Below are 27,702 nucleotides of genomic sequence, written 5' to 3' on the forward strand. Positions count from 1 at the left end.
CCACATACGCAAAGCAATCCAATCAAACCCCAAATCTACTCTCCCCACACGTCAAACAAACAGAAAAACATGATCATAATCTACTATCCACACAAACGTACGTGAGCACTTACAAACACACAGTCATATACACAAACACATACACTCACACCACAAAAGAGTCAGTGTTTGTATTCACACTAATCTACATACACACATTGGCAAAGGATTACTATTTCTTTTCTAGAGTATTGGGTAGCCCTGAAAAGGGCTGTTTTTTTGCTTGTGTGAAGTTGAAGCTAGGGCGATCTTTTAGTTTCTAAGAATGCGACGTCCTCTGATGATAGACTTTCTGACGATAGGTCTGCTTCTTCGGAAAGAGAAGAAGAACTCTTTGGCGTCGATACGACAATCGACAAAGCCTCTGTCAGGTTCAGGTTTCTGTTGCTGCTGTCGTTGCTGCTGTTGCTGCTCTCTCTGCTGTTTCTGAAGTCTGTACTTCTCTGTCCATTCTTCTTTCTCCCTGTTCACTTCTTCTCTGAAGAGCTCTTCTATCAGGTCTTCAGTGACTTTTAAGATTCTCACATTCTCTATCTCTTCTGGCTTCGGTATCAGACTGTGTCTGACTCTATGCAAATTCACGTAGGCTTCGTTTAGCTTAGCTAGCTTGGAGCACATCTTCGTAGGAGGATAAGTCGACAATGGATGGTTAGACTGGAGGCTACCCCGGATTTAAAGGCAAAGCGCGGACGTGAAGGAAAACATCCCTACACGGTTTTCGAGCCGCAACGTTCAATGAGTGTCATGAGAGGGATAGTAAGAAGTCAAAGAGCATGAATCAAGATTCCTATAGCCAAACAAAAGACAAAGGCATTTTTTTAAAACACAAAATTTTTATTCAAAAATCACTTAACACTAACAAACAACTATAACATTTTTAACAATATAACATCAAACATTTTTTCTAATCACAAACATTTTTTTCAATTAACACTCTACTTTAAACAGGGCTGACAACGTTGTGAATGAAATTGTGATTTCCACTGTTGGAAGTCATTAGGCCATTGATGGACACTACGTTTCCTAGCTTGAGATAAAAGATAAGCATAATGGTCACAAAACCATTGATGTACTTTCACATCGTTTCTAGAAGAAGAACGAGGATCAAAATGAGTAACTAAATGTTCTAAGGAATAGCCCAGGCTGCGATGATGCAGAAAATACACACAGTACTGTCCACACACCAATGAATCTGTGCCTTGTAATTTCACATTATTGAATCGGGTGGTCTGAGCATTTCTTCTCATAAAGTCAATGATATCGTCTTCCAAAGGAGGCAATCCGTACGAATCGAAATATTCCACACATCCTTCTTGAGCAAAGTAGACGGCTACCCAGTGGGTTCCTGGGAGATGACTTTCGTCCGTGTTGATCACATAAGCTTGATGGTCTTGAGGTTTGCGATGAGGGAGTTCATCTTTAGCACAGACGACAGGATTCCAAGAAGCCGTGTACGAACTGTGGTTCAAAAGGTAATAAAATTTCCAGGTATCCATGTTTTGTGTGGGGTTTTTTCTTCACAGGTAATGATAAGTGATCAATTCGATCCTGACCTTTTGCTTGAAAATGTCTGACAAGTAAAAGGCGTTTAGATCCGACTTCTTACTCTGGTCCAAGAGAGATTCGATGCGACGGCACTCCAGAGACGTTAATGGAGGAGAAGAATGTTTATCCAAGCCTTTATACCACTCGTTCAACACGAATTCTATCTCGATGTGATCCCAAGATTTGTTCAGATATTCGTCCAATTTTTCTTCTTGACTCAACATCAAACATTTGTCGTATTGAATTTGACTGGGATGATCGTTGTGACATCCATAGCACTCTTCCTTGATCAATTCTTTCATTATATCTGCCAGGAATGGGCTTCTTGTTCTGGCCATCTTGACTTCATCATGATAACTTCTTCGTCTTGGGATTCTTCTTCTTCTTTCCCGGTCTCCTCACATTCCATCTCCAAAGTTTCTCCACTAGGTAAAGAGGGATAACAGTCTTCTATAGCTTCTAATAGTCTAGAATGATTTCTCTCAAACTGTTGATTACTATGGCATTGTCAAATTCTGCATACAGGAGGACGTTCACTATGTGATCTGGAGGATGATTTGCAAACTGAAATTCCACACGAATCTGACCCGATTTTATAGGGTGGGAATGTTCCTCGTCGCTGCCTTGGTCTGGAGTGAAATCAAAAGCCCGCAAAGCATAGCCTCCTGCATAATCGTCGTACGAAATACCGTGACTGGTGCTGGTTCCTAACTATCCGGTGGCTTCGTACAAGGACAAGTACGATCTCAAATAATTCTTCGCGACACCAAAGTTGGGCTCAAAGGGTCGGGTACACAAGGTCTTGCCGTCGCGACTGACTTCGATCTTGGACACATTGTAATGTTGAAACTCAAAAGGATTTTGATCGTGGGTTCCGTTGAAGGCTGAATTCCTGACGATACCAACGATCAAACGTTTGGGTAACTGTCCTTGAAACAGATGATCTTCGATCATATAACGCTGTCCAGCGGGAATGGTGAACGTTTTCACTTCTACGCGTCGTATCGGATACTTGGCGGTCGTTCTGCTCAACGTCTGACTGACGTCGTTTCCCACTTTAGGTAACACTTCCAAACGACGCACGTAAAGTCGGGCTTCTTGAATGATAGTTTTGTATTCATTGGCATGGGCCATCAAATGGAAAGCGGCACTGCTACGATTCAGTCTCAGACGGATATCCACCCCGTTGAGCAAATACTTTTCTTGTAATTACATGTCCAAATGCAAACGATTCATCAGTTCTAAACTTCGCCCTTGCAGAATTTTCTTACGACTGTCGTTAAACCCCACATTGTGAGGATTGTCATCTTCTGTCAGGACTGTCTCGCTAAACGTGGCCACACCTGCCGTGTCAGGTTTCCATATCACGCAAGCATCCAGATGAGTATTCTTGGCTTCTTTTCCGTACGTCAAGAGATTTTTCAGGTAGGCACGATATCGGTAAGTATCCATGCTGCTGCTGACCAGTTTGTTATTCAAGTACAAGTCCAATTCGCTGAACAAGGAATGCATGAAATTGTTGACAGGAGCTACTCTAGCATCGCCTCCTGGATTGGTGTTGTCCGTTTCGATCACTTTGACTTTCAAATACAGGTAACTGCTATTCAGATCGATGTAATCTTCGGGCTGTCCTTTGATTTCAAACTCGATGGGAGCGGAATCCGTCAAAGAGGAGACGGGGTGAAATTCCACCCACTGGGATTCTTGCATGGTCATCATGGTGGGGGCCATGGCAAACAGATCCAGTTCCGACTTGGAACAAGCGCAAGACTCTCGGTGCATCATTTTTCTCTGTGTCTCAATAATCGAAAACGTCTAAGTCTCGGACGGTTCTTCTTTTCTTTGCCTTTCTAGCTTTAGACGTGTGAAGTCTGGTGAAAGGGTGTTTTCTTCGTCGTCTCTTTCTGCCTTGTCCTTGCTGAATGCCTGACTCGGTAGCGTGCAGGGCATTTATAGGTGTTTCTCGTCGGCCCAAAAGGTCTTTGCCCGTTTGCAGCAAGACATTTTTGCCTGCCCTCATGAAGGCTTCTTTAGGATTTTGTTTGTCGATGATGACATTTTGGAGAAATTCTTTGTGACAGTGCCGCATGTTTCAAGGCGTGCAATCCGCGTGTCACCATCGGTTTCAACACCGGAGCTACCGAACGAGAGGCCGATTTTATCATATCTCGTAAACCGTGTCCTCGCTGTCGAGCAACCCCTCGGTACACTGGAAACATGACTTACGAGTCGTGAGAGAACCGTTTTCGAAAATGGAGTTTCACCGTGACTTTTCCTTTGGTGAATGGAATATTTTGTCCCAGATCTCCTTTTATGGTAACGTTGACCGTGTCCAAATACGACTTGCTGACAGGCAAATAGTGAGGATGTACAAATTCGCGGTGAACGTGGTAAGTGTTTCCACCTTCCTCGTCAGTGACCGTGGCAGAATTCACTTTGAAAGGAATGACACGCAGTAACGGCACAGTCCTTGGTTCAGTTCTACCGGGGCACGAAATAACTTGCTAAAAGACTCGTTGTCGTAAATGATTGGTAATTCGTTTTTCTTGAGCATGACCATTCTCACGTCCATGTCTCCGCCCAATGTGTCAAACAATTCAGGACAAAATAAAATGGACACGATTTTACTCCCGTCAAATTTCATCTAGAAGCGACGAGCTGCTTTGTGGTATTCCATGTTGACACTTTTTTTGACACTTTCCAAAGCTTTCAGAAACACGACATTAAACCTGGAGGTGATACTCCACCACATCGGAGTACACAAAGATTAAATTCAGTCCTTGGTTCTGTTCTACCTGGGAAAGAAAAAACTTGGCAAAAGAATCGTTGTCGAAAATGACTGCTAATTCGTCTTCTCGTTGTTCTACTTTCTTTCTCAGCTCCATGTTCCCGCCCAACATGGCAAACAATTCAGGACAAAATAAAATGGACATGATTTTACCCCCCTCAGGAAATTTCATCAGGAAGCGACGAGCTACTTTATGGTACTCCAGGGTGACGCTTTTTTTGATACTTTCCAAAGCTTTAAGAAACACGACATTAAACCTGGAGGCTATGGTGCTGACCAAATGTTGACCACTAAAATAATAGCCTGGGGCAATGAACAAGTGATAGGTTATCCACTTTTGATTTTTTGTACTAGGGGTTTTCTTGTCATATTTGCCATGGGTATCCAAGTACAGTTGCATTTGCTCGTCATAAACTTCCACATCAAAAGAATTTTGATTGGGAAGGACATTGAGGACTTGGGTCGGGTGAATGATTTCTACTAAAGCCACTTCCCAATGGGCTTCGCGATCTAATGGGATCGTCTGAGGTAATTTGGCCGTGTAAAAGCACAACGTGTTCTTGGGAAACACTTCCATGGAACTGTCACTGGGTAAGGTTAAGTAAAATTGGTTTTGGTGACTCATAATTCCAGAGTTCTGTGGCTGTCCGAGGGGTTACTGGACGTCAGAGGCGTGTCTCCGCTCAAAATAGGGTTGTTGTTGTTGTTATTGGAGTGGTGACTGACACTGGCACTGGACACAAGGTTCCCGTGGTTCCCGTTCGAGGAGAATTTCAGGGAGGGATTGGGAAGCAGGTAATCGATGCAGCTGCTCAATAAAATGGTCCAAAATTGGTTGTCTCCTTGTTGCAAACTCAAATTGGCAATGGCTGCCCAGATGACACAATACACCACGAAGATTTGGCAGAAAAAGACGATTTGCGTTTTAGGTACACGTTCTCCACACCACACCCACAAGAGTTGTTTTTGTAAATCTTGCACAGAAGAACTAGGTGAAGGAGTGTCGACGTACCTGCGTCTGTGTGAAAGGGCATGATGGTCACTTCTTTTTATAGTTGATGACTTGCGAAGCGTCGATCCAAGAATCAAAAATGGGTGGATATCCTTTCCAACGTACTTTGACTCCTTTCACACGTCGTTTGCCCACTTTACGGGTTCTGCGTTCGAGAATGCTTTCGATGTCGTACACCTCGTCTTCTTTTTTGGTGACACGTTGTAACTCGGGCAAATAAAACGTTCCTTTGAGTACTTCTCCGTTCATGTCTTCCAATTTATAGACGGCAGGATGACGGCCATGCACTCGTCCAGTGACACGAAACAATTCGGTCGTCCAGTTAGGTAAGTAACCTTTGTCGAAAGTGCGTTTGGTTTTGCCAATGCGCACCCAATCTCCTACGTCCAACACTCCACTTTTCTTGGGGACAGCCCTCGTCGGGGACGTACCAAACAGGCGCTCAAACACTAGCACTTCGTTCTCGGGAGTCACTTCTTGCGGGGCACGTCAGGTGCTTCGATGGTAAGATTGGTTGTACGCTTGCACCAGGTGCGGTAAGATGTCTATGTACTTCAGAGTGTGGTGATGCGTAAAATATTTCCACATACGTTCTTTCAAAGTGCCTTGAAAACGTTCCACGATGCTGGCTTTGGTTTCGGGATTGCCATTGATGATCGATGCCTTCCACTTGGGTGCGACTTCTGGAAAACTTGCGTCGAATGGGTTTGTGTAAAGTGTAGGTAGCTTGTTTTTGTAACCATCGTTGCACTTGCGGTAAACGGAGACTTTTCAGTCGCGTTTTGGCAGCACGATACAATTTTTGAACTCCTGCGTAACCTGCAGGATGGGAGGAATCGTAGTAAATGCTGCCTAACATTTTTTCCATTTGTTGGTTTGTGTGTTAATAAGGCACCCACTCTTGGAAGATGCTACTCTTTTTCTCTTGGGGTACTTTCTTGGATTCCAATGCTTTGCGTGTGCGACCGGCAATAGGTGTCGAAGAGGAGGATGTCGGAACAGGGGATATCGGTTCTTGTTTCACTTCTGTCTTCACTTCTGTCTTCACTTTCTTTTTCTCTTGTGATGAAGAAGGGGTGGTCATCATCTTTTTAATCCATCAAATTCTGGAGGTAGGTGGTGTTGTTAACTTGCGTACTTTTTCTGGTGGAGTTTGAACCCCTTCCTCTTCTTCTCCTTTTTCTGTCTTGGTCACTGGTAGTGGTGGTGGTACTGGTGATGGTGCTGGACTTTTCATCAAGGTCTTAAAATCTTTCAGAGTGGGTGGAGCTGTTTCGTCTAAAGCATTCTGGTGAAAGAGTTGCAGTCGTTGCAAGAGTTGACCGTACTTTTGCGATTTTTCTGTTTCGGACAAATCTTGGCGATCCATCAAGGACTGCAGTTCGTGTTGTAACTGGGACATCTCGCTCAAATGGGGATTAGGAGGCAAATGCGGGGTGCGTTGTTCTTGCCAACGATGATATTCCATCCATCGTTTGTAAGTCACTAAAGCTAGTTTTCGTCCTTCTATGGGGTTGTCAAGGGTCAATTCTGAGATCTTGGGACTTCAGAGGGCCTTTATATCTTGCTCCCACCAATCCTCCCAACATGGTTCCCAAGACTCCTTTCAGTAAGGGACCTAGCAAGAGGGGTAAAATGCCTCCACGTTGGACCAACATCTTCTTCTTTTGGCCAAAGGGAATGGTTTTTTTTAACCATTTGGCGAAGAACGTGACGATGTTTGCCTAAGCATTGTTTCTGGTGTTTGGACAAAGGGATCGTGCCTTTCAACACGTTCAAACAACATTCGCACACGGTATCGATGACCTCTTTGGAAGCTGATTGAATGAGTTTTTTTCGTAGGGGTGGAGAAGCTTTGGACAGGACAGATAACATGTCCCCATGTTTGACTAAACGAGGAGGCAGCCCTTCCTTTTCTTTCCTTGGGGTTGTTTAGAAAAGGGATGTTTTCTGGAGGGTGACATCTTTGAGTCTTCAGCACCAAAAACACTGATACTCCTACTTAGTCACAGGCCTTTTTTATATTGGAACGCGTCGCCACTGGTTGTCTTTACGGCGTATCAACTTCAGGACAGGCATGACACGTCGTACAGGGGTACTCAACGGACTAAATCGAGCCAGTTCTTGCTTGGACAAATCCAGTAAACTTTGTAACATGCCCGATCTCTCTTGGACTTTGATTTTGGGAGAAGGTACTTTGTGAGCAGCGGCCACTGCTACTAAATTGGAGGGTCCTGCCACTGGGGAAGTTCTTGGGGTTATCAACGGAGAAGTTCTTGGTGTGATCAACGTCTCCAAGTACTCTTCAGTTCTTGGTGACATCAACGGAGAACTGAGTTAACCTGAGGCTACCGGAGACGCGGTCACCGCCGTGGCAGGTCGTGCTTTGCGAGTGTAAGGTTGCGTCCTGGCCGAAGTGCCTCTCTTGCGACTAGTTTTCTTCTGTGGACTTTTCTTTTTCTGGGGGCTTTTTCTCTGTTTCTTTTTCTGGGGGCTTCTTTTCTTTTTCCCGGGTGGTGTCTGGTAAGAGGAGGGTCCCGCCACTGGAGAAGTTCTTGCAGACACGGGTCTCCTTGGGGACCTGGTCTTTTTCTTCTTCTTGGAGCTTCGTTTGACTTTTTTCTTGGGGAGAACTTTGGGGGCATTAGGATCCCATCTTAAGAGAGAGCGAATGATGACCCCTCCTAGAGTACCGCTCCCTCCAGGTTTCAAAATGATTTGTGTTTTGGTTTGAGTGTCGATGCGAGGATCGGCCAGTTGGGTCAAAGCGACTTTGTTTCGATCAAAAAAGCGTTTGGTTTGATGAGGAATCTGAATGATCCCTTGTTGTAATTGACGTGCCGTCACCGTGAACCATCGTAAGACTTCTTTGAGACTAACTTCTAAGACACGAGCTCGTGTTTGTGGATTTTTTTCTCGACTGATGCCATACAAGGCACGAATCAATTTGACGGGAAGATGCGACTGAAGGGACGTCATGTTCAAACTGTGTGAGACAGACGAGAAGTGTCTGAGGTTTTTATACATTTTTTTGTGGAATGAAATTAAGTCGAGGACGGAGACGTGTACAGGACGGGCCCTCCGTCTTGGCACCAGTGGTGAAACAAGTGGGTACGAAATCGCAAATCATCGGGGGTAGTAGATTTCAAATCGACGAGTAAATAGGCGTGTGGAGTTTGAGTGGCATCGTCGTACGCCTGAGTCAGCCAAGGCGTTCCTAACTGTTTGGCTAAGACTTGCACTTGCGATTTATCTCGAGGGCTTTTAAACAAGACAACGTAATGTGCATTGAGGCTGATGGTGCGATGGGCTTTACTTTGTTGAAACAAATTTTGGGTGATGTAAACTACACTGGCATTACGATGATACCCTTTGCGCGTGAACCACAGTTTAATTTCTTCTTCGTCTTCTCCTAACATGTCGTCAAAAATGACCAAATGGGTTTGACGGGAGTCAGAGACGATGCCGTCGTCTTCTTTAGGAATGTCTTCCACAAACACGATGGAGTCGCCTTGACTTTCTCGCAAGAGCCTGTACGCCGATTGCCACTCTTTGTAACACCACACGATGCGTTGAGGTGGTCGATCGATCAAATGATGTTTATGTTCGATCAAACGTTTGACGAATTCGGTTTTGCCTGAACCGCTAGGTCCAGCAATGAGCATGTTAAAGATACAAAGCCTCCCAACTGGCACGATCTACGTGTTCGTCGATGATTCTGACAGTAGAGGAAGAGGGAGCAGAGACAGCAGAGGTAGCCATAGTGTCAGGAATGTCACTTGTGACACGAAAACAAACAAGACGAGAGTTTATATAGTTTTTTTCAGGACACGTTTATTGAATGTTTTAAACATGAACACGAAAGACAAAAATACATAAAAGCCAAAGGCTTAAGTACAAGGATAAAAGGCACATGATAACCATCAACGTGGAATAAACACAAATGTCTGTACAACATAATTTGGGTAATGTTCTGACCAGTTCTATAGGGGGTAAGGTCACACAAGTGTCCTCCTGAAAGGGTCTTTCAGGGATGTCCACGACAGTCCTGTCCTGGGTGACGGGTTCTTCTGCCACTGTCACTAACACAGGTTGAAAAGTAACTGTTTTCCTTGAACAACTCTCGTGCATACTGGGCCACTTCTTGGGTCCAATCCTCAAAACCCCCTTTTTTCCAGTCACGGACATTTGTCCAATGGGGGTGTAAGTCACAAGCTACACACACATCGTCAGAAAAAGTTGACGAATCTTTTTTTCCTGTTGAGGTCGAGAAGTATCCAGATGAAAACGCAAGGCTTTGAGCAAAAGGAGTCTTTCGTGACCATTTAAGGCCATTGGGGGTGGTAAGTACTGTTCGTAAAGAGTCCACAAGGAATCGGCTGGTAAACGAAATCCCAGAAAATAAGTCACTAAGACACACACTATGCGTCGTCCCAAATTGAATGGATACAGTTCTTGTAATAATTGATGGTAATGACCCACGTTTTGAATATGGTCATTGAGTTCCTTCCACGGAATCTGTTCAATCACTTGTGACATAAGCCGTGGCATGGATTCCTGATTTTATAGTCTCTTTATTTCGGAAGCAATAGTACCAGTGGTTAAAGATCTGGTGACGTAACGGATGCAATTGTTCTTTACATTTCACTTGTATTTTGACCAGCTCTCGGTAAATCCGTTCTCTCAACTCCACAGGCAAAGCACGAATGTTCTCTTGCAAAGTATCCATGAATAGGTCAGTCCGTAGAATTCACAATCTTCTCCTAGAGCAAAAGTAATCCACATAGTGACTAATTTCTGGCCACTGCCGTTGAGGGTAACGTCCAAGAATCTCATTGAACTCTTTTGATGTAAACGGTCTAGAGTAATATAATAGGACGAATGCACACTTGACCGAGAGAAATCTAACACACTGGTTGACCTTTTTCACTTTCCTCTTGTGAATTTCTCGGCACAAAAGTTCTACAGTCACCCATTGAGATTTCACTCTGGCAAATACCTGCCAAACCTCCTTGTAAATCTTCTCTTGCAGTTCTTTAGGTAATGATTCAATATCGTTTTTGAAATGAAGTTTAAATACTGGTCTTGGTGATGTCCAACATTTGACTCCTAACCAATCTGGTTTCTTCTTCTTCGTCAACGACATGGTAAGTTACTTCAATGTCTCGGTCCCACTAAGGGTAAGTAATGACAATTCGGTGACCATCGAGCATATTCTAGGTAGACCGAATCTTGCGGTTCCCAGTAGTGAAGTGACACACCGCAACTGAAGCACTTGACTTTATCCCCTTTCACCCAAGTAGAACAATCCGGCTCTGGCTAATTCTTCGGGGGTCGGTCCTCTCAGATACTTAGGCCATTTTCCTTTGAACGACTGAAGACGATTTTCAAAGTCGCAGTATTCCGACAAACGTACAGGGAACGAATATTCGTCTTTCACAGGTTCGTTTCGATGAGGGTTGGGTGACACGGACAATAGATTGCTCAGGGCTGGATGACATCCGTAGGGGGGTAAACGTGAAGGTGAACATCCACCTTTAAAACGAAACCCAGTAAAGTGTCCAAGAGGACGAGCGGCATCGCTTTCGCATCCCTCATGTTTGACACGCACAGCATCACTTTCCATGATAGGGGTAGTGAGAACAAAGTTCCCATGATGCTTTACGGCATCACTAAGGTCACAGCGTACAGCATCGTTCCCATCGCAAGGCTCACAATCGCATTCCACTTCAGAAGCCCCAAACTTGAATTGTGCCTGTCTAAACTTGTTTTGTGTTTCTCTGAAAGTATTCATCTTGTTCGCTTGGTCTTGGTAGTCACAATGAACTATCGATCTTGCCTAGGGTTCCTTTTTATATAGAGACAAATACCGACGTGTCCATAAGGTAAGGTGAAATGATTGGGAAGTCACACTCGCTTCTGGTACACGATTTGATAGACTTTTTCCAAGGGTCGACTGACGATGTGGTGAGTGGGTAAACGTACAATCTTGTTGGGTTGATAGGTGGTCACTTTAAAGTGTTCATCCTCTCCAGATTGCAAGGCTTCTTTCAATACCCCAAAGTTGACCACACGACTGGTACGATAATTCAGAGTCAATCCTTTCACTTTACACTTCGTGTGCACTTCTCCTTGTGGGTCCCGGTATTCGTAGCCGCAATTTTTGGGACCGCCACTGACGAAACTTAGAATCTTGTCGTCGGGATGCTCGTCTGTCCAGGCTCCTAAACGGTCTCCTTTGATGTTAGGATGCTGTTGACTCGGGTGATGGATGTAAATGCAACTGTCCGTGTCAAAGTACAGGACGCGTTCCCCTAACAGTTCTAAAGCTTCGTATAATTTTAAGCGAGCATGAGCTGTCACGTAAGCCGCAATGATGACATTTCCAAAAGGGTCGTCTTGTACAAAGTCCAGATCTTCTTCGTAATTGACCAAGATCAAATCCTCTCGAACGACGTCAACGTGTTTCATGAATTTGGTTTTGTCGTGAATCATCTGAAAGTAGCGGGAAGGTTCTGTCAAATACTCCGTCTTGGGTAAACACGGACGTTGTGCCATTTTACCCCACAAGCAATTTAACATCACTTTGGCAAACGATCGCCTGCCTTCGTTTTTCTCGATGTGATCTAAAGTAATGCCTTCTTGTGCCCAGTATTTCTCTTTGAATGTCTTTTGGTCTTCGGGAGTGTGACACCAGGAAGGATAGCCACTGGCTTCTTGTTTCAGTTTCAAAAAGGCATCCACGTAGTCGGGGAAAATGCCTTTCTGACTGGGGTCACCCTTGTGGTATTGTTGTGTCTTGAGAAAGTGACAAATTTCGTACACTTCTAACAGTTAATATCCCATGTCCAGAGCTTTGAACAATTCTACGCTGACCCAGGTTCCCGTCAAAGCCCGTTCTTCCTGGGTGTGCTGACAAGGTTGATCTTGGTTGCACGTTTCGGCACAAGTACGGCACAAAGGAAACATCAGTTTGCCTTGGCAATGGTGAGGTAAGACGGGATGGTACAAGTCCTTGGGAGGCAAAACTTTGCACTTGATCAAGCCTTCGTATTGTCGAATGATTTTCAGGTCGATGTGTTCCGTCAACAATTGTGGGCGCCCTGCAGGAAAGCGACAATATTTGCATACGTAGGGATACAGCGAACACAGGTCCAAGTATTTGATTTCTTCTCCTTTCTCTTCGTCGGCTTGGTACAGCAAACAGGTGGCATTGGTCCTTCCTCCGTACAAACTATCCCTTGGGTTCAGGGGGTCCATGAACTGGTAACTTTCCACGAGGCGTTTAAATTCGGGATCAGTTTTCAAACGGTGATCGTATTCGTGTTCCCACATTTCCACCACTTGGTATCCTTCCTGTTCTAACTTTAGGCGTCGCTGACAAGTGGCCTGGTACAAGGTTCGTTGTAAAAACTGATTTTTAGTGCCACGGTCAGGGTAACAGACGGGACATCCGTGAAATAAGCAACCGTTAAACTCGTACACGATCTTGGGGTTTTCTAAGTCCCAGCCATCGACCGAATGCGTTCCGATGGTCTTTTCGCCCCCTCCGTTGCGGACATGCTGAATCCATTTGTCTTCCTTGTCGCACAAGTAATGTAACCAGCGTAGGGCTTTGACCGAGTATTGACGTTTGACATAGTTGGTCGTTTGAGGACTGATGACAGCCACGGTGTTTTCAGGCATGAATCGTTGCCGGTACACTAAGGAACACGCCTTGGCAATGGTGCAAGCTTCTTTCAAAGGATCGACCCCTCCGTGTTCCAAGAACAGTTCTCGAAATTTTCCACAGCAACGTCGTAAAATGTCCACGTCGGAACGACAATACTTTAACATTTCTTCCTGAAAGTCGAAAGGGTCCGAGGCGTGAGCCTTGTACCAAGCGTAGAAAGCTTCTCGTTGTTCGGTACGCATGTTGTCAGGGTCGTAATAGTGAGCCTCAGATAAATGGGGTAGATTGATTGGCTTCCGTATTGAAAAAGTGTGGAAAGTACCCTTTAGCCATTTCTATCATTCAAAATGTTTTAGGCATTCGGCTCAAAGGCATGGCCAAGTAACTCATCGAATCTTTAAACTGTACTTGTCCCACTTGCATGAAAATGATTTTGGCTCCGTTCAAAGTGACTTTAGGACGCTCGGTGCCTTGTTCCGTATAGTATCTGAGAAGAAACTGTCCATCGTATCCGGAGAAATTGTGAGCCATCACCGTGGCATGATGATGACAATGTCCGTAACGTTCGATGTCCTCTTGGCTCCACGTCTTGTCGATGGGGTCTAAGACCCATTGGGCAAAATCGGCTAACGTGTTCGGTCCCCGAAAGATTTTTTCACGTTCTCCAGGAATCTTGCTGCAGTGAGGGCAATGACTGAAGATAGGTTCTTGAATGCACTTCTCGCACGCTCGATTAACGACGCAGAAATTAGGAATGTGAATGCCAGTCTCTTGCATGCATTCGAAATCGAAAAAGATGAAATTGCCTTTCTTCTTGTGACCATCCTCTTTCTCTGGTTGGGGTTGGTATTTTTGCACGTAACATTGGTGTTCCAAGTCCACGATGTGGTGACAAATGTGACATTTTTTCTTTCCTGAACATACGTGTGCCTTGGCACTGTTGGTACGTATGCCTTGTCCACACGTAGGGCACAATCTCAGGAGTTGACAAGTCCATTTCTGCTGTGAACTTTGCGTCTTCAGATGTTGTTGGTAACAGGCAGGGGTGACAAACGTGATGAGACAAGCAGAACAATGCACTGGTTCTTGCCCTTCGTTCAGACAGGGTGGAGAGTCCAAACATCCTGAGCATTTCGATCCACAATGTTTGTGTTGTTCTCGATTGTTATAGCCATGGTCACATTTCTCACAGTAATAAGCATATCCCAGGAATCCGGTGATACTGGTAATGGTATCGAAATGGTCATCATGATAATAGACATGAATGTATTTTCCATCCTTAAAGTCTTTCCCTCGAAACAACAGAGGCCCACGCATTTCTTAAGGGTGCACTTTCAAGGCGTAGCGTGGAGCTAGGACATCTTGCAATGTTTGCATTTCAGGAATGCCACAGGGTGTGTCTTTGGACAGGCCGGCTTGTTGCAACAGGAGTTCTGCTTCACTTCGTTGTTTGGCTCGGTCCGGTTGTCTAATAGATTTCCAGGCTCTTTTCCATTCTGCCGTGTCATTCTTGTTAGCATAGGTTCGTCCCACCACGATAGCCCTGGCTAAACACATCTGGTCTTGAGGGTTGTTAATTCGGACGAGACTCTTTTTGGTGCTGCGAAGGTCGTTCACCAGTAAGATCTTTCTGCGGCCAGTCCCTTGAGGAGGAGAGACGTGGGTCATGTCCAATGTGGCTTTTCCATCGGTGATGTCAAACTGGTCATTGGATTGTTTCACGTGTTGAATCTTGTCCATGACTTTGGAAGCGGTCAATTCTGCAGGGCTGCTAAACTCGATCCAAACAGGGGATTTCAAACTTTCGTGTTGTATGGAAAGTCTCAAGCGATCGTCTTCTTTGGGTTGACATTGTCGCTTGAGTGTGGTGAGTAAAGAATCCCACACCCCGGTGATGAACCCCTCTGCTTTCTCTAACGGTACTTCGGCCTTGAAATCTTTAAACTTCACCGTGTATTTGTAAGCCGTGGTTCTAAATTTTCTAGAGGAGCGCTTTTCTGTCTCTCGAATGGAATAGTACTTTTCAGGGTTAACTAAGGGTGGTGAACTTTGTTTAGAGGGTTCGGATTCTGGTTCACTCATGTCCTCTTCAAAATCACTGGCATGAATTTGTGCCAAGACTTCAGCTTTGGTACGAGGCGATAGATCACGTTTCTGCCTCTTACTATCTTCTTTCTTCTCAAATGAATTGGATCGTTTCATCTTGATAGCAAAACGTCAAATGACTAAAATTTAAACAGCATGGACTAATTTATAGTCATGGCAGACCAGCGTATATAAAAGGGTGTGTGTCTTGTCCTTTCACTATTCATTTCACTCTCTAACCGAGCACAACGATGGAAGAGACTAGCCAAATCGAACGTTTCATCAGAGCTTTGCGAGGGGTCATTAGAAAATTTTCTTCAGACCAGCCTTCGGACTACTCTCCTTCATTTCGAGATAAAAGTGAAGATACTTGCTATATCTGTCAGAAGAAAGGGCATTGGTCTTCAGAGTGTCCAGACCGTCAAAAAAGAAAAACAGGGGTTAAAAAGACAAAAGTCAAGATACCTGTTATTATTGTCAAGAAAAAGAACATTGGTCTCCAGATTGCCCAAAAAAGAAACAAGAGGAGTCAGAAGAAGAGAGGGATTCTTCAGAGGAAGAAGAAGAGGAGGAAGATAGCAGACAGGTGAAGAAAAAGAAACAGGAGAAGAAAAGAAGAAGGGAAGAAAGTGAGGAGGAAGAGGAGGAAAAGACTGTGACGGTGAAGAAATTTAAAAAACAGAGAGACTAAACAGTGAGACAGAAGAAGTGAATGTACTTTTTAAAGTGCTCTGTTGTGAATTGTGAATTGGATTGTAACTATTTATAAAAGAATAAATTAGGAATAAAAAGGTAAGTGTCTTTGAGTTTTGATTTTAAATGAGAAGGTACACTCACGCACTCATATACACGTAACATAGGGGTAAAAATTTTTTTTTTTTTTTTCTTTTTGAGTTATTGGCAATTGAAAGTCTATCTCGTTTCGAGAGAAGTGGGTGGCCCTGAAAAGGGCCTTTGGTTTTTGGTGTAGGGGTGAGTTTAAGCAATCAACTTTAACTGCCTTAAGCCTCTGCCACGGCCGAGGCCTACTTCTGATGATGATGATTTGGTTGAAAGCACTAAGGGTGGTACGGTAGGCTTAGTCACAGGGTTGGCGTATTTAGCTCGGTAAGGTTGTATTCTCTTCGGTCGTGATAAAGAAGTCTGATACATTTGTTTCAGACTTCTTAACTCCGCTAAAATGTCTAACAGTACCGTGACCGTTTGATTTTCACCCTCTTGTTTCTTTGCTGCTTCTTCTTCTTGTTTTTTTCTTGCCTCTTCTTGCTGTTGTTGCTGTAAAAGAAAAGATGTTCCGCTTCCTTTTGTCGTTGTATAAATTTCTCCAATTCTTCTTTCTGTCTCTGTCTAAAATTCTCCACGTACGGTAATGAAGAAGGTGACGAAGGTTCCGGAACAAATTCTTGCGAGGTAAGAAAATCCACAAAATCCCAATTTACCTCTTCTGAAAGTAAGTCCGGGTTGCCTTGGGTGGTCTCCACTGCTGGTGCATCCCAATTGATCGTTTTCTGAGTTTCCGTCATGTTGAATAACTGTCGCATAGATTGACTGCACACAGGCGCTAGCGAATCTATGTAGACCACGTGACGTCACAGACTGTTCTCTTCGGATTGGATGCGAGCTGACTGAATTTTGTAACGCGTGTTTGGATTGGTCAATGAACTCAGTTCGTTTCAATCCTTCCTCTACCTATAAATAAGCGCAGTTCACTGCATTGATTTACCTGTTCTCGTCGCCTCAGCATGTGGACTGACGTTGAATCTTCCACCCTTGTGTCAACAATGATGTTCAGGACGGACATACCATAGGACCGCCAGCAACCTATGGATACGTAGGATTTACGTGGAGAGGCAAGGATGCCTCAAAAGAGTCCTGATTTACGGTCCTACAGTGAGACGAAGCCTAAGGACAAGTAGAAGTCACAGATATCCTTTATGTTAAGGGCATATATTAACCCAAAGGCCATTTTCAGGGCCACCCACATCTCTCGAAAAGAGATAGACTTTCAATTGCCTACCTCATTTTTTTTATTTTAAAAAAAATCCCCTGTTCAATTCTCTTTGTCCCTAGACAGTCCCACGATTTATTCCCTATGTTCAATTCCCCTTGAGGCTCAACAGACCCAAGATTATTTTCCATGTTCAATTCCCCTTGAGGCTCAACAGACCCAAAATTTTTTCCCATGTTAAATTCCCCTTGAGGCTCAACAGACCCAAAAAATTTTCCCATGTTAAATTCCCTTGAGGCTAAAGTGACCCAGGTGTTTTCGTAATGTTAAATTTCCCATTGAGGTTAAAGTGACCCAGGGGTGTTTATAATGCTAATTCCCATTAAGGCTAAAGTGCCCCCATTCACTACTATTATGATATGATTTTCTTCAGGCCTTTCTGTATAAATTAATCCTGTGGGTAGTTGATATATTATTAACGTATAAAAATTGTGTTATTGATGTTGTTGTTGATACTGCTTGTGACGATAATACTCATGCTGATTTTATATATATATATATATATATATATATATATATATATATATATATATATATATATATATATATATATATATATATATATATATATATATATATATATATATACATATAGAGAGAGAGAGAGAGAGAGAGAGAGAGAGAAAGAGAGAGAGAGAGAGAGTGCACGTAAGAGACAGCATAAAAGAACTTACCACTACTAATATTTTCCAATGATGAAGGCTGCTGTTGTTCATTTGTACTGCAAATGAATAAAAAAGCGGATTTCATAATATCACAATTTTTCTTGCACATTTAGTTATGTCTTTATTCTTAAATAATATGGTGTTGTTGCATACATAATAATAATGAAAACAGCATACCATCAATCATATAATAGATTGGAAGCTTAACAAGTGTGGAAAACATAAGATTCAAAATAATTTTTATTTTTGCTTCAGCTAGTAGAATGAAAAAGTGTACCTTCTTACTCCTGAATCTGGCTTATCTATCAACGAAAAGAAATGAACATTAGTTAATTGCAGGTCTTCAGAACATGTTATGGAGTGTTTAATAAGACCTTGGACGAATGTTTTATATATTAGATAAAGAAACGTAGGATGAGAGGATAACGTGAGGTATTCAATAAATTTAGCTTTAATTATTACCATCAACAATCAAGAACGGGCTTAAGTTTGAACTAGAATAACAAGTTTCGAACTGGAACCTAGTGATATGAAAAAGCTATTGTGTACAATTTCGAAGTTAATTAGCACTACGCGTCCGTTGCAATATTTACTAGCATGGAGTTGTTACCGCTAAGGTCAAATGCAGACACAATTTGAAAACTGTGTTCCATTTAGCCACAATTTTAAGCTTGAACAACCCCAAAATTGTTTTCAAAGCAGCCATAATGCTAAGTTTTTTCAAATCAATATAGAAGGATCATAAATCTAACTTCAATTGCAGATTGCCTGAATCGAGGAATTCTGTTAAACATGTCGATGCAATGGACATAGCTCTGAAGTCATCAATTTCATTAGGACTTGTGGCACTAAGGCATCTTCTGTTATGAAGTCACTAAACAAAGACAAAAAATAATTACAAATATATAAAAGGCACATCGAGCTGAAGGCATGTTATATGTCTCTGATATAACTACGGTATCCTAGAAAGGAAAGGAGATACAATTTAAGATTTAGTTTTATTACGTCGTCGTCGCATCCCATCCGTAAACTATTTAAAGATTAGATTACATGTATTACCTTTACGTCGTTTCAGGCGCTTCCTTCGGATAATAATAACGACTACAATCAAAGCGATCCAAATTACGAAGGTCACGCAAGCCACAATAGATACGCCACAGATCACAGATGTCATAGATGATATACCAGTCCGATCTTTATCTTGTTGGCTGATACCAGGAAGATCTAAAGGAAAATTAGTTACAAGAATTAATGTGTAACGTAAGTAATACTTTTAAGTTCCATGTGTTGTCAGCTGAATTCATTCCTGAGGGAAAATATTATTGCTGAGCGACACCACTGTACGGGGTATAAAGCATACACACTTATTTATGTTCACTCTTATGTATAGAAAAGACACAGCCAAGACTTCAAAGTGGGAACTAGTTTTACTAACTCTGTAGATTTTTTTAGGCTATACTATTGTATTTATGAATATAATACTGCACTACACGCATGTGTGCTTAATGTAACACAACACTTCACAAACTTGTACCGAAAGAAGAATTAGAGGCTTGTGTGTGTGTGTGTGTGTGAGAGAGAGAGAGAGAGAGAGAGAGAGAGAGAGAGAGAGAGATTATGATATATGAATATTATCACAAAGTTAATACAATTTAAAAAGAAAACCATCCATGTTGCGTCTATGACAAAATACGGATTAAGTATATTGCTATCTCTGGAAATGAGCCACGTAAGGGTTACTCTTTTCAACAGTTTTACATATGCAGGGCGGGGCCCCGAGTGGCCGAGTGGTCTAAAGCGCTCTCCGTTACGGATCACTGCCATCTCACCTCTGTCTGTGTGGGTTCGAGTCTCGGATTCGGCCAATGTGGGTATGTGAGAAAGCTTGCCAGTACCTTCTCGAGGGTCGGTGGTTCTTTCTGTCGATTTCCCAGGTTCTTCCTCCACCGTTAATACTGGCCGCCATGTATGGCCTATCGTGTGCTGAAAAATGGAGTTAAACAACAACAACAACAACAACAACAACATATGCAGGGCACCATAGATTCCAATACAACAACTACGTTGTCTGGCGACACTGACAACGACTGGGATTGTGTTTGTCTTTCGCGAATGTGTTGTTGGCGTAAATGGCTAAATGTATCCTCATTTTACGTGATATTTTACTTTGAAGCCTTATATCGGATAAAGCCTATAAATTAATTTTTTCCACGTAATTCAAATATAAGCTCAACAGCTGCGTTGTAAATTACGGTTAATTTTTTATATATAAGGTACTGCATTTTCAATGACCTATGCGGTGGCCTAAGTGGTACGAGCGTCCTTCTTTAATGCAAGAGGTCGCGGGTTCGAACCCTGGCCGAGTCATACTAAAGACTTATACAGATGATACTTACAGCTGGCTCGATTTGCGCTCAGCAATAAATATTTGGTGTACGGACTGGTGGGCCTGGTGTCAGGATAATGTGACAAGATGGGACATGATGCCATAGTGCTGGACATCACAAAATAAACTGCCACTGCAGACATCGTAGCGGCATGACTAAAACTGTTAAAGCTAAGTAAAAAATCCAAATCACACACAAACAAACACACACACACACACACACACACACACACACACACACACACACATACGTGCGCGCATTTGTAAACGATCGATGCTTCAAGAATTAATTAGAATTATTTCCTTTATTGAAACCTTAGTATTATTTCTATTTAATCATGAATTCTCCTATACTAGTCATGATGTGTTTCATCATTTCACTATATCATCAAATACAAATATATCCAGGATAAGAAGAGTTTAATCACATTATAACATTATACAATGAAGATACTTTAAGGACGACAACACATGCATACATTCATTAACACATATATTTCACATACACCTATCTAGTATCATTGTCAGCTGTAGTCCAACATACTTTCTAGATCTTGACGAACAAGATCGATAAATATGCGAAACTTTCTGACATTGAAAAAGATATATATATATATTCTGAAATGTACGTATTAATCCGAGTAGTAATTTCATTGTACTCATTGACCGCAACTATTGGTTTATCTGCGAAAAAACGAACACATAAATTAGGAAGGTTTCATCATGTCCGTGCTTAAATGTTGTCCCCTTTAAGATATGCATTTGTTGGAACTCTTATGTTCTGAGAATCGAAGCAAGATTTTTTGAATTAGTTTAAAAGAAACGAACAAATTAAGAATGTATTATTGTATAGTCTCAATTGCTGGAATACCAAAATGCAGCGTGAGATTTTTGTTCAACATATAATCACAGTATTACATTAAGTTCTAATAATTACATTAAGTTCTAATAATTCAACTCCGCCAAGGACGGTCCCAAGCCCGGCTGAATAAGGAGGAGGGTTGGGCGTGGGGCTAGCAACCTCACCCCGTTAAAACAACTCTTGCTACGGAAACGACAACAAAGGAACAAACGACAACCGGCGCTGGGAGCGAAGCAGACCAGGCAACTGGCTCTATGACGGATGGAGAACAAAACGACAAGGACGTTACCATCCCAATAGAGAAACTCCTGACGCCAAAAGCATGGATCAGAGTTGGATGCTGGAACGTGCGAACGCTCAACTAGACTGGAAAACTGGCACAAGCAGTGAGCGAGTTGAATCACTACAACTTGACCCTCATGGGTGTAACAGAAGCACGATGGACTGGTGCCGGCAAGAAGAAGTTGAACTCCAGAGAAGTTATCATCTGGGCCGGAAGGAAGGACAAAGACCACCGGGACGGAGTCGCCATCATTATCAGCAAGAACAAGACCAATACCGTTCTACAGTGGAAGCCAGTGAATGAGCGCCTACTGTACATCAGGATGAACTCCAAGTACGCCAAGCTATCTGTTGTTGTGGCCTATGCACCAATAGACGACGCGGAAGAAGAGGACAAAGACACCTTCTACGACAATCTACGAACCGTTTTAGAGGACGTCCCTCGACATGACATCCTGTTGCTACTTGGCGACTTCAACGCTAGGGTCGGCTGCGACAATAAAGACAGAGAGAGGACCATGGGGCGCCATGGAGTAAGTGTGATGACCGACAACGGGGAAAGACTGGTCAACTTTTGTGAGGAGAATGACTTGGTCATAGGATGGACCCTGTTCGAGCACAAGGACATCCACAAGCTCACATGGACATCACCAGACGGCAGAACTCAGAACCAGATCGACCACATCATCATCAACGGCCGATGGAAACATTCCCTGCAGGACATGCGAGTGATCCGACACGCTGACATCGGCAGCGACCATAGTCTTCTGGTGACCAAGATGACTTTGAAGCTTAGGAAAGTTAGGATAGGGGTCTCCAAGAATCAGCGCTTCGATGTGGCCAAGCTGAAAGATCCAAAAGTGAAGGAAGAGTTTAGGCTGGCCCTAAGGAATAGGTTTAGTGTTCTAGAAGATGAGACAGCGCTGACCATTGACAATTTCAACAGAACAATGAAGGAAGCAGGAGAAGTCATTTTAGGTTATAGGAATAGTAAGAAGACAGAGTGGATATCAGGAGAGACGTGGACTCGCATAGGCGAGAGAAGACAGATTAAGAAGAGACTTTTGGACGCCAACTCACCAAGACTGAAAGAGAGACATTCGAAGGAGTATAGCGAAAAAGACAAGGAGGTGAAGAAATCAGCAAGGAGAGACAGGAGAGAATACACAGAGAGACAGGCAAAGGAGGCGGAGACAGCAGCAGAACAGAAAGACATGAAAACGGTGTACCAGAACGCCAAGAAGCTGAAGGGCAAATACGGCCAGCACCACGACCTTCCAGTGAGAGATGAAGATGGAACTCATGTCACAGAGGAGGAGGAGAAGCTTAAGAGATGGAAGCAATATTTTGAGTCCATACTGAATCGCCCAGACCCACATGTACCCGCTGACATTCCTGAAGCAGTGGAGGACCTTGACATCAACTGCGACGACATCACTGTTGAGGAGGTCAAGCAGGCCATCCACCCACAAGCTGAAGAATGGGAAAGCACCTGGCGATGATGGAGTATGCCCCGAGATGCTGAAGGCAGAAGACACAAAGACAACGCAGCTTCTTTGCCAGAGTCTCCAAAAGATCTGGGATAGTGAAGAAGCACCAAATGACTGGAAAACAGGAATCATCGTCAAACTTCCCAAGAAAGGAGATCTGGGGAACTGCAACAACTGGCGAGGAATCTCCTTACTATCCATCACCAGTAAGATTTTCAGTCGCATCATTCTCCAGCGCATCACAACAGCTGTGGACGACATTCTATGCCAGGAACAGGCAGGCTTTAGGAAGGGCAAATCCTACATCGACCACATCTTCGTTCTGAGACAGATCCTTGAGCAGTCCCATGAGCGGAATGGCTCCCTTTATGTGGTCTTTGTGGACTTTGAGAAGGCCTTCCACAGCCTGCACCGATCCTCTCTGTGGAAGATCCTACGACACTATGGCATCCCCCAGAAACTTGTCAACGTCATCAGGTCCGTGTACGAGAACTTTGAGTGCAGAGTCATCCACAACAACCTACTCACTGAACCATTCAAGGTGGAAACCGGAGTGAAGCAAGGATGCATTCTCTTGCCGATTCTCTTCTCACTGGCCATTGACTGGATCATGCGCCGCACCACAGAGGGCAGGAGGCAAGGAATACAGTGGACGCTGACCTCAATGCTGGATGACCTGGATTATGCCGACGACATCGGGTTGCTGGCAAGCAGACACCAGGATATCCAACAGAAGACACAACAGTTGGTACAGACAGCAAGCACCATAGGTCTTCGAGTCAACATAGGGAAGACACAAGTCTTGAGGAAGAACACTAGAGTAGGCGACCCAATCACCATTAATGACCAGCCCCTGCAAGAAGTAGACAAATTCACGTACCTGGACAGCAAGGTCGCCACGGATGGAGATTGCACAAGGGAAGTCACCACAAGAATCAGCAAGGCCAACCAGGCCTTCGAAATGCTAAAGCCCATCTGGAGGACAACAAACCGCAGCGCCCACACAAAGATCCGTATCTTCAAGAGCAACGTGCTGAGCGTCCTTTTGTATGGGTCAAAGTGTTGGAAGACCACTGCTAACATAGAACGCAAGCTCGAAGTCTTCCAGACCAAATGCCTGCGACGGATCATGACGATCTTCTGGCCAAACATGATCTCGAATGAGGAACTCCGGTACAGAGCGGGCGAAAACACCATCGCTGAGACCATTGCAACTCGGAGATGGAGATGGCTCGGCCACGTCTGCAGAATGCCCCCGACTCACTACCAAGGGTGGCACTGAGATGGACTCCACAGGGGAAAAGGAACCGTGGCAGACCCAAAGAGACCTGGCGCCGTACCGTGGAACGAGAACTCAAGACCAGAGGCCTCACCCTGAAGGCCGCCCCCATAACAGCATCCGACAGACCAAAATGGTGCTCCCTTGCTGTCGCCTCAAGCACCAGACGGCGCAGAGAGGATTGATTGATTGATTGATTACATTAAGTTTAACTTGACGTTAAAAATATAAAATTGTTCACATCCCTTAACTGTAAAAATATTCGTACTTTGAGTTGTAAGGATATATATATATATATATATATATATATATATATATATATATATATATATATATATATATATATATATATATATATATATATATATATATATATATATAATATCATGCATATTAGAGAAGTTTTAAATCGTGCTCAACGAAAATTCAAGCCCAGGTCCGCGGGAGATTCTTTAATCTGTATGATAGTATTATTTGTATTAAATATTAATTCTGCCTACTATTATCAAGTATTCTTCTATAGACTCCAGGGGTAACACTTTCCGTTCTGTCTAGTACATTTTATAATTGTATCTGTCTGTGTGTGTCTCTCTCTGTCTCTATCTTTATATATGTGCGAGTGTGTGTGTGTGTGTGAGAGAGAGAGAGAGAGAGAGAGACTTCCACATCAGAGTCCAACGCTCTACCACTAGGCCACTGGAGCGGTCAGCATTTATGTTCAGAAAACGCACTAAATAAACAAACAACTGCAACAGTTACTTGTTCAACACTTTCACCTATAAATATTAACATGGCAACCTGTACCCAATTCAGAAAGTGATACGCTACTTTATTTCTCCTTACATTACCTGAATAGTATTTGATCTTTCTGTCAAAATATTTTTCATTTCATTAATTATTTTCCGCCTAAAATTAATACCGATGTCAGATGGATTCATTCCTGAGGGAAAATCTTATTGCTGAGCGACACCACTGTACAGGATATAAAGCATACACATTTATTTATTTCCACTATTTCCTCAGCTAAGACTTTAGGGTGGGAACCAGTTTTACTGACTTTGTAGAATTTTGGGTTCTACTATTGTATTTACGAGTATGACACCACACTCCACGCACGTGTGCTTAATATAACCCAAGACTTCACACACGTGTACCGAAAGATGAATTAGAGGCTTGTGTGTGTGTGTTTGTGTGTGTGTGTGTGAGAGAGAGAGAGAGAGAGAGAGAGAGAGAGAGAGAGAGAGAGAGCAATGCAAATTATGAATTCAATTATAGATCTGCTGACATTGATGTGTGCTGCATACTGAGAATATTATCACAAAATTAAAACAAGTTAAAGAGAAAACCCTCCATGTTGCATCTATGGCAAAATATGGATTAAGTATTTTGCTATCTATCGAAATGAATAATTTAAGAGTTGCTCTTTTCCACCATTTTACATATATCTGGCACCATATATTCTGATGCTACAACAACGTTGTCTGGCGACACTGGCAACAACTGGGATTATGTTTGTCTTCGTGAATGTTTTATTAGTGTAAACAGTTAAATTGATACTCATTTCACGTGATATTTTACTTTGAAGCCTTATATGGGATACAGCCTATTAATTAATTTTTTCCACATAATTCCAATATGAGCTCAAGAGCTGCTTTGTAAATTAAAGTTATTTTTTATATAAGATACTGCATTAATACTGGCAGCCATGTGTAGCCTATCACGTGCTGAAAAATGGCGTTAAACCCTACAACAACAACAACAACAGCATTTTCAATGACCTCTCCGGTGGCCTAAGTGGTAAGAGTGTCCGCCTTGGATATGAAATGTCTCGAGTTCGAACTCTGGCCGAATCATACTAAAGACTTATACAGATGGTACTTACAGCTGCCTCGATTTTGCGCAATAAAAGTTTGGTGTAGGGACTGGTGGGCCTGGTGTCAGGATAATGTCATAAGATGGGACATGATGGCATAGTGCTAGACATCACAATAAACTGCCACACTGTAGACATCGTAGCGATATGACTCAAAGTGTTAAAGCTACATTAAAATGCCAAAATCACACACATACACACACACACAAAACACACACACACGCGCGCCCATTTTTAAACGATCGAAGCTTCAATAATTAATTAGAATTATTTCCCTTATTGAAACCTTCGTATTACTTCTATATAATCATGAATTCTCCTATGCCAATCGTGATGTGTTTCATCATTTTACCAAACCATCAAATGCAAATACATCCCGGATGAGTAGAGTTTAATCACGTTATATCATTATGCAATGAAGATATTTTAAGGATGACAACACATACATACATACATACATACATACATACAATCATCAAAAGTATTCAAAAACTCTTTTGATAGAATATATTTCACAGACACCTATCTAGTATCAATGTCACCTGTAGTCCAACTAACTTTCTAGATCTTGACGAACAAGATCGATACATAGGCGAAACTTTTTGGCATTGAAATATATATATATATATATATATATATTCTGAAATGTATGTATTAATCCGAGTAGTAAACCGGTACTTACAAAATACTTGGACACTGATATGCTGACTCTCTCTCCTTCCATGTTCTGTCTCTCCCCTGCATATATAGTTTCCAGCATCATCTAGGCTAACATTAATAATTTTCAACGAAGGATTTGAAATGTTCCAGAATAACCTCGTGGAGGAATTAAGATATCTGTTTTGAGAATTCTCATATTTCAACCAAGATATCCCTTTAACCGCACTGCCATGTCCGTCGATAGAACAATGCAGAGTCAAATTATCTCCCAATCCTATGCTGTAATTGTACTCACTGACCGTAACTGTTGGTTTATCTGGGAATAAACGACCACATAAATTAGGAAGGTTTAATCATGTCCGTACTTAAATTTTGTCCCCTTTAAGATATGCATTTGTTTCAACCCTTATGTTCTGAGAATCGACGCAAGATTTGTTAAAATTAGTTTAAAAGAAAGGAACAAATTAAGAATGTATTATTGCATAGTCTCAATTGCTGGAATACTAAAATGCAGCGTCAGATTTTAGTCCAAGTATAATCACGGTATTACATTAAGTTCAACTTGACGTTAAATTATAGAATTGTTCTCATCCCTTAACTGTAAAAATATTCGTACTTTGAGTTGTAAGGATATATATATATATATATATATATATATATATATATATATATATATATATATATATATATATATCCAGGATATAGCATGCATATTAGAGAATTTTTAATTCGTACTCAACGGAGATTCGAACCCAGGTCCACGGGAGATTATCTAACCTGTATGAAAGTATTATTTGTATTAAATATTAATTCTGCCTACTATTATCAAGTATTCTTCTAGTACATTTTTTAATTGTCTCTGTGTGTCTCTCTCTTTATGTGTGTGTGTGTGTGTGTGTGTGTGTGTGTGTGTGTCTCGTGTTTACTGCTTGGAACCATAGTTGCTACAAATCTAATTGAAAATAAGTCTCATACATCCCACTCTGAGCTCGATATTATTTCCTCTAGAGGAACCGACATCTGTTGTTCCTTCACACACATATATCCCAGCATCAT

The 27,702-nt window shown here is 42.5% G+C and overlaps 1 protein-coding gene across 1 annotated transcript in view; it reads right to left on the reverse strand.

Moving 5' to 3' along the window:
- LOC149793383 (hemicentin-1-like) overlaps positions 1-27,702 on the reverse strand; it is a 178,679-nt gene that overhangs the window by 102,618 nt on the left and 48,359 nt on the right. Inside the window, exons 16-19 of the mRNA XM_089968991.1 lie at positions 26,669-26,962; positions 18,874-19,038; positions 18,092-18,116; positions 17,824-17,870 (exon numbers count right to left, since the gene is read on the reverse strand). Coding sequence (XP_089825117.1) covers positions 17,824-17,870; positions 18,092-18,116; positions 18,874-19,038; positions 26,669-26,962 — 531 coding nt within the window. The remainder of the gene's footprint in view (positions 1-17,823; positions 17,871-18,091; positions 18,117-18,873; positions 19,039-26,668; positions 26,963-27,702) is intronic.

Source organism: Sinohyriopsis cumingii, chromosome 8 (assembly GCF_028554795.1).
Source record: "Sinohyriopsis cumingii isolate HCF-2022 chromosome 8, ASM2855479v2, whole genome shotgun sequence".
NCBI lineage: Eukaryota > Metazoa > Mollusca > Bivalvia > Unionida > Unionidae > Sinohyriopsis > Sinohyriopsis cumingii.